Below are 12,656 nucleotides of genomic sequence, written 5' to 3'. Positions count from 1 at the left end.
TGTTCAAAATAGAGTAATGCCTGTCAAAGGCCACTATCATGTCTCTTTGAGACACCCAAGGACTGAAAAATTACTGAAGACAAAAAGTTACAGATTCTCAGAAAAACCACATCCTATAGAAACACAGCAAGCCAGAATACAACTGTGGGCCAAAATAGATGTGAACCCACCCGCTCTTTCCTGCACTTTGCCCTTTGAAACCCGTTAAAAGACTCAGACCGCCGCCCTTCAGGGCCGATGCCACTCTATGTTTCTGGCCCCTTTCCTCCCTTGGAAAGTGAATAAGAACTTTCTTTTCTTCCCTTGTTAATACTTCTGTGAATTCTTTCACAACCTGCATCTGCTCAGCTAACACCTCTTGCTGTAACTTAACCACTCAGTTTATGTTACATCCAGGGTTGGAGATGCAGTTTTTTCTTAATAGAGAAAAAGTAATACATGTGATCAGTGCATATTGCCCTTTGGTATAATGACAGAATCGGAGGAAGTAAAATGTAGGAAGCTTGAGTTTCATTTCTCTTTTGGTTCTGCTTAGTCTTCAAGTCTTCCCTGGAGCTGTTATATGTAGTACTGATGGGTACTTTTACCTTTAAAGCTTTTATCTTTGTTTTAGCCACATGGAAATTAATGTTTGAGGCAGTGGATTTTTTTTTCCTTTTGACTTGTTTAATTTGGAGGAGGAAGAGCAATCCCTTCTACTAATAACAATAGATAAAACTTATAAAGCACGTACTATTCCATTGCTTTATTAATTCATTTAATCCGCAGAACAAACCTGTGAGGTGAATACTGTTATTCTCATTATACAGATGAGAAAAGTTAAATGAATATCTCAGATAGCTGTACAGGAGTATTTGCTATTATTTGATATAGTATTTTAATAGCAAGTTTTTGTTCCTGTGTTTTTTGGCTGTGCCGCCTGGCTTGCGGGATCCCTGTACCCCGACCAGGGATTGAACACAGACCACAGCAGTGAAACCACTAGGCCACCAGGGAACTCCCAGTAATAAGTATTTTTAATAAATTTTCCAAATTAGAAGTTTTCTACTGATGTAGTTTTAAAATCAATATTTCCTGTACTCATAATCCAAAATTGTTTAGTAAAGTACATTAGATAAGAACTGGAGTCAGATCTTTGTTATAGCATCCTGTTATTTGGTAAATATCAGTAAAATAATGTATGTACTTAAAAATAGTTATGAAGAAAATCGGTGCTTATTTTCCTTTCCCTCGATTTTGATTTTACACAGGTGCCTCAGTTTCAATCTGGGAATTCTTTAAATGAAACTTGTTTAAAATCTCAGACCATACCCAAAAGAGAGACCCCAGTCAACAGTAAGGTGGAAAAGAATGATGTTGTCCTTAAACAGTCTACAGAATGTCATCTGTAACCCGGTAAGTAATTTCTATAAAATCACTTTTTGCCTATGCTAGGGTTGAGAGCAAGTCCAACTGGATAGTAATTATCCACTGCTGGGGGGTAGGGGCAGAGGTAAAATTCAGTAAACATAAAGCACCTGCTATGTGGTGGGACTGCAGTGCGCCCTGACTGAAAACCAGATCCAGCCCTTGGAGCTCCACAGATGTTTAAGTTCCCTAGTCAGCCCTCCTCGGTACCCAAGGTTCTGCATCTGAGGATTCAGCCAACCGCCCATCAGGTGGTGTGTGTTTATTGAAAAAAATCTGAGTATAAGTGGATTCAAACCTGCACAGTTCAAACCTGTGTTGTTCAAGGGTCAACTGTATAGGACGCTAAGACGTGTTATGAACGGAGAACTTGGGAGGACAGTGGAGGGAAGGCTCAGACCATCCTAAGACATAATTTTCAGGGGAAAGTGGATTTCTTTGTCTACACATTTTAATTTTCTTTTTAAATTAGACCTGTTCACGAGAAGTTAATTTCTCAGCTTTTCCCTCTGCCTTTCAAATCCTGCTTGGTAGTTGAGCAGGGGAAGGCCAAAAGCCAGTGGTGAGATGGAGAATGAGAAAAACTAATGGTCACGTCCCAGCCTCAGGCTGGTCCAGGAACCCCTGAATGTAATTGCTGGAAATTTCAGTGTACGTCCTGGGAAGTAATGAACTTGTTCAGTTTCATGTGGTGTGAGAATCTTTAGAAATGTCTAGTTTCCATGTGTCTGAAGCTGAATCCTGAATTTAGGTCTGAGATAAAGTTGCTGCCGTTTTTTGTTTTTTCTTGTAAACCCTTTATAGGAGATTCTTGGTAAGGCTTCAAGTAAGGCTTTAAACCAGTCTTATTAGTGTAAGTGGATTCAATTTTTTGTTATTTACTTTGTAGCTGTAGCTCTTTTTTTTTCCCCCTAAGGTTTACTGTCGTTGTGCAGGAATGAGGCTTAGAAGAAATAGCCTTCAATCGTAGTATGTTTAAAAAGGAAGACTTGGTGAATTTGAAGTCAGCTAGGCATCTAAAATAATTTTGCGCATCTTAAGAGTTAAAAACATCTCAAAGTTGTAGACTGACTTTCTGCGAAGATTTAAAAAAAAAAATACGCTGCCTGCCAAGGGGGACTGAAGTAATGTTGGTGCAAGCCAGGAGGCTTGGATGGTCGGGTTAATGCCCTTCAGCCCTGCCCTTCATCACAGAGATGTCTTATTTGAATGTTATTTAGAAAATAATTTTATAGCTTAAAATTCCTGCATGTCTTGGTATTAGAGTGTAATGATGATTCCTGTAATTTCTGGGGTTAGCACCCTCGACTACAGAGTTGAAACAAAAATCACCTGATGTTTCATTTCCTGAGGACAGGGGCCTGCAGAAGTAGTGCTGCTTTCGAGCAGCAGCTGCATTCAGGGCTCCCGGTGGCCTTGTGCTGTTCTGAGGATAGGTCATGATAACTTTCCAAGGTAAATATTTTGTTGCATTCTGGTTACCTTGTTAGAGATCAGTTCAACAACAAGGAAGTGTTTATTGAGTTTCTGCTATACTCTTTATTAAGCCTTGTGAAGACAGGGAACTGCCATCTTTCTGTTTTTATTTCTTAATGTTTCCAAAGTTTTGGTCCACACTTATTGCCTCTTATACCGTAAAATGTTAAATTTTAGTGCGTATAACCCTGAATACTATTCATTAATGTCAGTAAAAAACTTAGCTTTAGGGCACTTTTTTATTTTGAGAGCATGAAGTACAGAATGTGTCAATGATAAAGCTGAAGCCTCTTGCAGAATGATTTTTTAAATGAAATGCGTAAAATCTTTTTGAATAATATAGTATGCTCGATTTACTTATGTGATGTCGAAAGTGTAACTATTTTTTTAAAAAAGTGTAACTATTGTAACAATGTATTCCAAAAACAAGCTGGATTACTTTGAGGATGTTGAATAGCATTCACAATGACTTTGTTTTAGTTTGGTTTGGGGCAGCTGCCAACCAGGTAAAACAGTGTTATTAAAATTAATTCAATAAAAATGACTTAAAATATATTTTAAAAATTGTGGTAGACAAATTCTGTCCATATAGATATATATATATTTTTTTGTGGTACGCGGGCCTCTCACTGTTGTGGCCTCTCCTGTTGCGGAGCACAGGCTCCGGACACGCAGGCTCAGCGGCCATGGCTCATGGGCCCAGCCGCTCCGCGGCATGTGGGATCATCCCGGACCGGGCCATGAACCCATGTCCCCTGCATCGGCAGGCAGACTCTCAACCACTGCGCCACCAGGGAAGCCCTCTGTCCATATTAACTCTTGGAAAAGATAAATTGTATAACTGGCCTGTGTAATTTTTTCCTACTTAGTATATTTCATTGACTAGTTCAGTTGATAGAATTCCAAGACTTAAAAAAGTCCGGCTCACTTTTCTTTTCCTTTTTTTAAAAAAATTAATTTATTTTATTTTATTTTTGGCTGCGTTGGGTCTTTGTTGCTGCACGTGGGCTTTCTCCAGTTGTGGCAAGCGAGGGCTACTCTTCGTTGCAGAGCACGGGCTTCTCATTGTGGTGGCTTCTCTTGTTGAGGAGCACGGGCTCTAGGTGCATGGGCTTCAGTAGTTGTGACACGCAGGCTCAGTAGTTGTGGCTCATGGGCTCTAGAGCACAGGCTCAGTAGTTGTGGTGCACAGGCTTAGTTGCTCCGCGGCATGTGGGATCTTCCTGGACCAGGGCTCGAACCTGTGTCCCCTGCATTGGCAGGTGGATTCTTAACCACTGCACCTCCAGAGGAGCCCGGCTCAGTTTTCTTTCCGCTCAAATTGAGTGAATAATTTGGAAGACGGTATCTTCATACCAGAAATGCCCTCAGTGAAATCTCTTGTTTGGCAACTCAATATCTGCTTAAATATTTTATTATTGCTGTTTATAGAGTTAAAACGTGATTAAGTGTTAGTTGAGAAGTTATTTAGAAATTAAACCGATTGGTTGTCACTCCTAATTAACAAACCACTTATTAACATTAATCCCACCTGGCCCTGAAAAGCTCATCTGTTCCAATTTCCTTCAGAACCTTACTTCCACACTGATCCTTTTTTCCTTAGTATTCTAAGTACTTCCGTTTCTACCTTGCAATTTAACCTTACAAAACAAAACAATAAAATCTTTTCTTTTTAACCTCTGAAGGTCCTTCCCCGTCTTTGTTCCCTTGTTCTTCTTTTGCTGACTTACCTTTTTTGTTTTTTTAATATTTTATTTATTTTTTATTTTTAATTTTGGCTGTGTTGGGTCTTAGTTGCAGCACGCGGGATCTTTCGTTGTGGTGCGCGGGCTTCTCTCTAGTTGTGACTAGAGTTGTGTGGGTTTTCTCTCTCTAGTTGTGGGGCGCAGGCTCCAGAGCGTGTGGGCCTTGTAGTTTGTGGCACTCGGGCTTAGTTGCCCCACGGCACGTGGGACCTTAGCTCCCCCACCAGGGATCGAACCCGCGTGCCCTGCCTCAGGATCCGGATTCTTTACCACTGGACCACCAGGGAAGTCCCTGACCTCCATCTTGAGAGAGTCGATTTCTGCTGCCTTAATTTCCTCACCATGGCTCTGCCCTCTGATTTTTTTTTTCTGAATCCTAATTCTTTTTTTTTATTCTAATTTTATATTGGAGTACGGTTGATTTACAATGTTCTTTTAGTTTTAGGTATACAGCACAGTGAATCAGTTTTACATATACACATATCTATTCTTTTTCAGATTCTTTTCCCACATAGGTTATTACAGAATATTGAGTAGAGTTCCCTGTGCTCTACAGTAGGTCCTTGTTGATTATCTATTTTATATATAATAGTGTGTATCTATTAATCCCAAGCGCCTAATTTATCCCTCCCTGCCCTCTGATTTTTTACTCTCTTAATTTCTTTATCAATCTTGTCTTCAGTGTCTGTCTTTATTTCTCTGATGTCTTTACTGACCAGAATATGAATACAGTTTGCATACAGTCTGCGTACAGTTCTGCCCTCTCACCCAGGGTGAATCTCCAGCCCTCTTAGATGCCCTGCCAGCCCTTGAAGACTGTGAGTTCAAAATGAAACTCCCATCGTCCTTCCCAAACCAGCTTCCGTTTTGTGGTTTTCCATTTCGCTCAGTGTCCTTCCACGCTGTCAAGCCCCTAACAGTTTGACGATAATCTGTCTTTAAAATTTTAAATTCATTGATGTCATCAAACTGAGTGGTTTTTCCTTTTTTATTATTATTTTAAAAGTATAAAGAAAATATGTGTAAATCATTTTTAAAAATTCAAGCAGTATTTTAGGGTTTCATTAAAACATGAATTTTCCTTCTACCTGGTGCTCAGTTGCCCTCCCTAAAGGCAATCATTTCCTCCCACATTTTTGTATATCCTTCCTGAGAATATGTGTGTTGTGTGTGCATGTGTTGTGTGTGTCACCTTTTGTATACCCTGTTTCTTTACATGCATGTATCATACCATATAAACTGCTATACCTTGCTTTTTTTCATTTAACACATTTTGCAGATACCAGCATGTTTAGAGTTTACTCACTTATTTTTAATGGCTGCATAATTTGTCCACTGTATGGAGGTACTGTAACTTATTTAACCAGTCCCCTGTTAAAGAGCTATTTCCTTTCATGATTGTATCCAGTGCTGTGCTGTACATCTTTGTAGATTCATCTTTCTGCGCATGTGCTAGTATTTTACAGGATAAATCTGTAGAAGTGGAATCACTGGATCAGAGGGTATGATATCCATTTTAGTATCATTTGGGGGGCAGCCGGGGGGATCTTCCTTATTTTTCCATGTTAAAGACATTGACAGTCCTCCCGTTTTTGAAATTGACTTCCTTGATACACCTGCCCTCTCTGATGGATCCTTCTCTCTTCTTTCTCTTCTCACCCCTTGCATCGAGGTCTCCCACACACCCTCAGTTTTGATGATTCACCAGCATAGAGTCATACCCATGGCTATGATATATCCCAGTGAAAGGATGTAAAGCAAAATCACAAAGGGAAAAGGCACATGGGGCGAAGTCCAGGGGGAAACAGCGCAGGATTTCAAGGGTATTCGGCCAGTGGAGTCACACACGATGGACTTAAATCTCCCAGCAACTAGTTGTGACAGCACGTGTGAAATGTTCTTTACCAGGGAAGCTCATTAGGGACTCACTGCCCAGGGTTTTTATTGAGGGCTTGATGCGTAGATAGCGTCTGCCTAGCACATACCCAAACTCCAGACTCTAAACAGGAAAGCAGGTGTTTAGCATAAACCATAGTGTTTGCACAAACAGTTTAGGTGGGTAACCCACCCTTCTCACCTAGGGTGGTGGGTGCTCTCTCCAAATCCAAGTTCCTAGACAGCAGCTATGGGCCAGCCTTGGACGGAGGCCTTTCAAAGATAGCAGCCAGGTGTGCTGTGTTAACTCTTTCTGCACACCCCCTAATCTGACAGCCTTTGAGGCTTTGCTCCTGACTTTTCCTCTCTCTCAGTTTATCTAGTAGCTCTCATTGTACTTAGTAATCATCTCTATTCTGACTTCTGAGTCTTGGCCATTCACTTAATGTTGGTCCTGAGTGTTCCACTCCTTTAGATGTCCTGCCAACCCTTTACACTAAAAGTATTCCAAGCCAAACTCAGCATCTTCCCTCTGAAATCTTTCTTCCCCAGTGTTACCATTGTAGGTGGTGGCCCGGGATAGACAGCTTCCTTTGAAATAGCTCGTGTTTATCTCCTGCCTCCCCTTCCCCCTCAGTGTCTGCCGCCATCAGCCTGGATTATGTCCTTATCTCCTTGTGCTAGGCTTCCCGGAAGGAGTCAGTCTCACAAATAATCCCCTGCCCTCCAGTGAATTTTACCCCCACTGGATTGTTGTTCCCAACCCCCACTTTCCTTATGTCCTTCCAAAATCTGACCCTAACTCTGTCTGTCTTTAATTGCTCCCTTACTATTTACTGGCTCCCAGATACGTTTTGTCTTTTCCTGCCTCTCTGCTTTTGTAAACGGACATTTCTACCTGAACTGGCTTCCTTCTCCTCTCTGCCTAACCATATTCTTCCCAGCTCAAATCATACCTCGTTATAAGCTTGGGCCACCTCAGTTATTATTGTTTATACATTTTTCTGAAGCATTTATTCGACACTTACTTACTGCCCCATTTCTGTGGATGTTGAATTGGTCAGGGTTTGTGGTTGTAAACATGGAAGCCAACCCCTAATTTAAGCAGAGAAGGAATTTATTAAGTGATATCTATCAGCAGGCAGGACTGAAGAACCAGGCTTGTCAACTAGAGCATCACAGACAACAGCCAAAATCAGGCTGCAGGGCTGTTCTCACTAAGAGACGTCTGTCGCCACCACTGAACAAACGCGGTACTTCTTGCACTGGCGACACCACCGGTGCCACTGCTGCCTCTGACCCTAGGTGTAGCTGCTGCCCCCTGGCCAGAGTGAAGACTGCATGATTCTGGCTGCTGCTTGTCACGAGTTCTAACGCAGAGTCTGAGCTGGGGGTACTGATGGACAGATTTTCATCGTATGCTCTCGCCAGAGTTCAGATGAGGTCTCATGTTTATAAGGTAGAGGATTTTCCACCTGTGGAAGGAGATTCCAATTTGAACCGCTAAACAGTGTCACATTTCCTCTCTAATCTTTCCATAGGTATCTGACTTCTTCCCAACTGTATCAGCTCCTCCCGGATGGACGGGACTCATACTTCTTTCCAGCTGCAGGCTACCTTAACATGACCCTGGTGTAGAGCAGACATTTAATGAATGACATAAAAAAGGCAAAGCAATATGAATCAGCTAGGATGCTTGGGCAGGTAACACCAAACCTAACTAGGGCTTAAGCTTATGGTATTGTCTCTAGCGTGTTCAGATCTGTACTTTATTGTTTTACATCAATTATTTTTGAAACAACAAAGCCTCAAAGCTTAGAGTTGCCTAGAAGACCACCCTCCCCCCTTTCCTCAGGAGCAATGTTCGCGAGTAAGTGAGCGGGCTGTCGGGCATTTGTTTCCTTCACATGGTCCAACAGTTGAGTATTGTTGAGATAAGTTAGGGTACTGTCCTAAGTAGACAGCGTTAATATGGACAACTGAAACAGCAAATGGCCCAAGTTTGCAGCGCAGTTGTTTCTCAGACTGGAACAACTCATTAACAGTTGTAACAATCTATTAGCAGTGATGGGAATAGATGGTTGGTCTCAAAAAGCTCTTTGCACTTTGCTGTACAGCAGACATGGGGACAGCATTGTAAATCAACTATACTTAAATTAAAAAGAAAAACTCTCACCCTAAAATTAAATATATAATAAAAAAATCTGTGGTTATAAACATTATAAGTACTTATTATATAAATCTGGAAAATATACAGCTATATGAAGAAGAAAATTAAAATGTCATCCCTCAAGAAAAGTGCTGTAATATTTTTGGCTTATCTCTTTTTTTTTAAACATCTTTATTGGAGTATAATTGCCTTACAATGGTGTTAGCTTCTGCTTTTTAACAAAGTGAATCAGTTATACGTATGTTCCCATATCTCTTCTCCCTTGCGTCTCCCTCCCTCCCACCCTCCCTATCCCACCCCTCTAGGTGGTCACAAAGCACCGAGCTGATCTCCGTATGCTATGCGGCTGCCTCCCACTAGCTATTTATTTTACGTTTGGTAGTGTATATATGTCCATGACACTCTCTCACTTTGTCACAGCTTACCCTTCCCCCTCCCCATATCCTCAATTCCATGCTCTAGTAGGTCTGTGTCTTTATTCCCATCTTGCCCCTAGGTTCTTCATGACTTTTTTTTTTCTTAGATTCCATATATATGTGTTAGCATATGGTATTTGTTTTTCTCTTTCTGACTTACTTCACACTGTATGACAGACTCTAGGTCCATCCACCTCACTACAAATAACTCAATTTCGTTTCCTTTTATGGCTGAGTAATATTCCATTGTATATATGTGCCACATCTTCTTTATCCATTCATCCGATGATGGACACTTAGGTTGTTTCCATCTCCTGGCTATTGTAAATAGAGCTGCAATGAACATTTTGGTACATGACTCTTTTTGAATTATGGTTTTCTCAGGGTATATGCCCAGTAGTGGGATTGCTGGGTCGTATGGTAGTTCTATTTTTAGTTTTGTAAGGAACCTCCATACTGTTCTCCATAGTGGCTGTATCAATTTACATTCCCACCAACAGTGCAAGAGGGTTCCCTTTTCTGCACACCCTCTCCAGCATTTATTTTTTCTAGATTTTTTGATGATGGCCATTCTGACCAGTGTGAGATGATATCTCATTGTAGTTTTGATTTGCCTTTCTCTAATGATTAATGATGTTGAGCATTCTTTCATGTGTTTGTTGGCAATCTGTATATCTTCTTTGGAGAAATGTCTATTTAGGTCTTCTGCCCATTTTTGGATTGGGTTGTTTTTTTTTTGATATTGAGCTGCATGAGCTGCTTGTAAATTTTGAAGATTAATCCTTTGTCAGTTGCTTCATTTGCAAATATTTTCTCCCATTCTGAGGGTTGTCTTTTGGTCTTGTTTATGGTTTCCTTTGCTGTGCAAAAGCTTTTAAGTTTCATTAGGTCCCATTTGTTTATTTTTGTTTTTATTTCCATTTCTCTAGGAGGTGGGTCAAAAAGGATCTTGCTGTGATTTATATTATAGAGTGTTCTGCCTATGTTTTCCTCTAAGAGTTTGATAGTGTCTGGCCTTACATTTAGGTCTTTAATCCATTTTGAGTTTATTTTTGTGTATGGTGTTACAGAGTGTTCTAATTTCATACTTTTACATGTACCTGTCTGGTTTTCCCAGCACCACTTATTGAAGAGGCTGTCTTTCCTCCACTGTATATTCTTGTCTCCTTTATCAAAGATAAGGTGACCATATGTGCATGGGTTTATCTCTGGGCTTTCTGTTCTGTTCCATTGATCTATATTTCTGTTTTTGTGCCAGTACCATACCGTCTTGATTACTGTAGCTTTGTAGTATAGTCTGAAGTCAGGGAGCCTGATTCCTCCAGCTCCATTTTTTGTTCTCCAGATTGCTTTGGCTGTTCGGGGTCTTTTGTGTTTCCATACAAATGGTGAAATTTTTTGTTCCAGTTCTGTGAAAAATGCCAGTGGTAGTTTGATAGGGATTGCATTAAATCTGTAGATTGCTTTGGGTAGTATAGTCACTTTCACAATGTTGATTCTTCCAATCCAAGAACATGGTATCTCTCTCCATCTATTTGTATCACCTTTAATTTCTTTCATCAGTGTCTTATAATTTTCTGCATACAGGTCTTTTGTCTCCCTAGGTAGGTTTATTCCTAGATATTTTATTCTTTTTGTTGCAGTAGTAAATGGGAGTGTTTTCTTAATTTCACTTTCAGAGTTTTCATCATTCGTGTATAGGAATGCCAGAGATTTATGTGCATTAATTTTGGATCCTGCTACTTTACCGAATTCATTGATTAGCTCTAGTGGTTTTCTGGTAGCATCTTTAGGATTCTTTATGTATAGTATCATGTCATCTGCAAACAGTGACAGCTTTACTTTTTCTTTTCCAATTTGCATTCCTTTTATTTCTTTTTCTTCTCTGATTGCTGTGGCTAAAACTTCCAAAACTATGTTGAATAATAGTGGTGCGAGTGGGCGACCTTGTCTTTTTCCTGATCTTAGTGGAAGTGGTTTCAGTTTTTCACCATTGAGGATGATGTTGGCTGTGGGTTTGTCATATATGGCCTTTATTATGTTGAGGAAAGTTCCCTCTATGCCTACTTTCTGCAGAGTTTTTATCATAAATGGGTGTTGAATTTTGTTGAAAGCTTTCTCTGCATCGACGGAGATGATCATATGGTTTTTCTCCTTCAATTTGTTAATATGGTGTATCACATTGATTGATTTGCGTATATTGAAGAATCCTTGCATTCCTGGAATAAACCCCACTTGATCATGGTGTGTGATACTTTTAATGTGCTGTTGGATTCTGTTTGCTAGTATTTTGTTGAGGATTTTTGCATCTATGTTCATCAGTGATATTGGCCTGCAGTTTTCTTTCTTTGTGACATCTTTGTCTGGTTTTGGTATCAGGGTGATGGTGGCCTTGTAGAATGAGTTTGGGAGTGTTCCTCCCTCTGCTATATTTTGAAAGAGTTTGAGAAGGATAGGTGTTAGCTCTTCTCTAAATGGTTGATAGAATTCGCCTGTGAAGGCATCTGGTCCTGGGCTTTTGTTTGTTGGAAGACTTTTTTTTTTTTTTTTTGCGGTATGCGGGCCTCTCACTGTTGTGGCCTCTCCCGTTGTGGAGCACAGGCTCCAGACGTGCAGGCTCAGTGGCCATGGCTCACGGGCCCAGCCACTCTGCGGCACGTGGGATCTTCCTGGACCGGGGCACGAACCCGTGTTCCCTGCATCGGCAGGCTGACTCTCAACCACTGCGCCACCAGGGAAGCCCATGTTTGTTGGAAGATTTTTAATCACAGTTTCAATTTCAGTGCTTGTGATTGGTCTGTTCATATTTTCTATTTCTTCCTGATTCAGTCTTGGCAGGTTGTGCATTTCTAAGAATTTGTCCATTTCTTCCAGGTTGTCCATTTTATTGGCATACAGTTGCTTGTAGTAATCTCTCATGATCCTTTTCATTTCTGCAGTGTCAGTTGTTACTTCTTTTTCATTTCTAATTCTGTTGATTTGAGTCTTCTCCCTTTTTGTCTTGATGAGTCTGGCTAATGGTTTATCAATTTTGTTTATCTTCTCAAAGAACCAGCTTTTAGTTTTATTGATCTTTGCTATCGTTTCCTTCATTTCTTTTTCATTTATTTCTGATCTGATCTTTATGATTTCTTTCCTTCTGCTAACTTTGGGAGTTTTTTTTTTCTTCTTTCTCTAATTGCTTTAGATGCAAGGTTAGGTTGTTTATTTGAGATGTTTCCTGTTTCTTAAGGTAGGATTGTATCACTATAAACTTCCCTCTTAGAAGTGCTTTTGCTGCATCCCATAGGTTTTGGGTCATCGTGTCTCCATTGTCATTTGTTTCTAGGTATTTTTTGATTTCCTCTTTGATTTCTTCAGTGATCACTTCATTATTAATAAGTAGTGTATTATTTAGCCTCCATGTGTTTGTATTTTTTACAAATCTTTTCCTGTAATTGATATCTAGTTTCATAGCGTTGTGGTCGGAAAAAATATTTGATACGATTTCAGTTTTCTTAATTTTACCAAGGCTTGATTTGTGACCCAAGATATGATCTATCTTGGAGAATGTTGCATCAGCACTTG

General features: G+C 40.2%; 1 protein-coding gene across 6 annotated transcripts in view; it reads left to right on the top strand.

The window, feature by feature from the left end:
* The first annotated feature begins 476 nt into the window (after positions 1 to 476).
* The window catches only part of LGALS8 (galectin 8), a 29,203-nt gene continuing 17,023 nt past the window's right edge, over positions 477 to 12,656 (top strand). For 2 of the 6 annotated variants that reach the window (XM_082854603.1, XM_082854604.1), the window contains exon 1: positions 479 to 1,395. In XM_082854603.1, the coding sequence (XP_082710729.1) occupies positions 1,351 to 1,395 (45 nt within the window). In that variant the 5' untranslated portion in view covers positions 479 to 1,350. Of the gene's footprint in view, positions 1,396 to 8,044; positions 8,208 to 12,656 lie in introns of all 6 variants that reach the window. The other 4 variants (XM_082854599.1, XM_082854601.1, XM_082854600.1 and 1 more) reach the window with 4 other exon arrangements.

Source organism: Leucopleurus acutus (assembly GCF_964270905.1).
Source record: "Leucopleurus acutus genome assembly, chromosome: 14".
NCBI classification, from domain to species: domain Eukaryota; kingdom Metazoa; phylum Chordata; class Mammalia; order Artiodactyla; family Delphinidae; genus Leucopleurus; species Leucopleurus acutus.
Note: the sequence above shows the minus strand (reverse complement) of the source record. Positions and strands in the feature narration are given on the sequence as shown.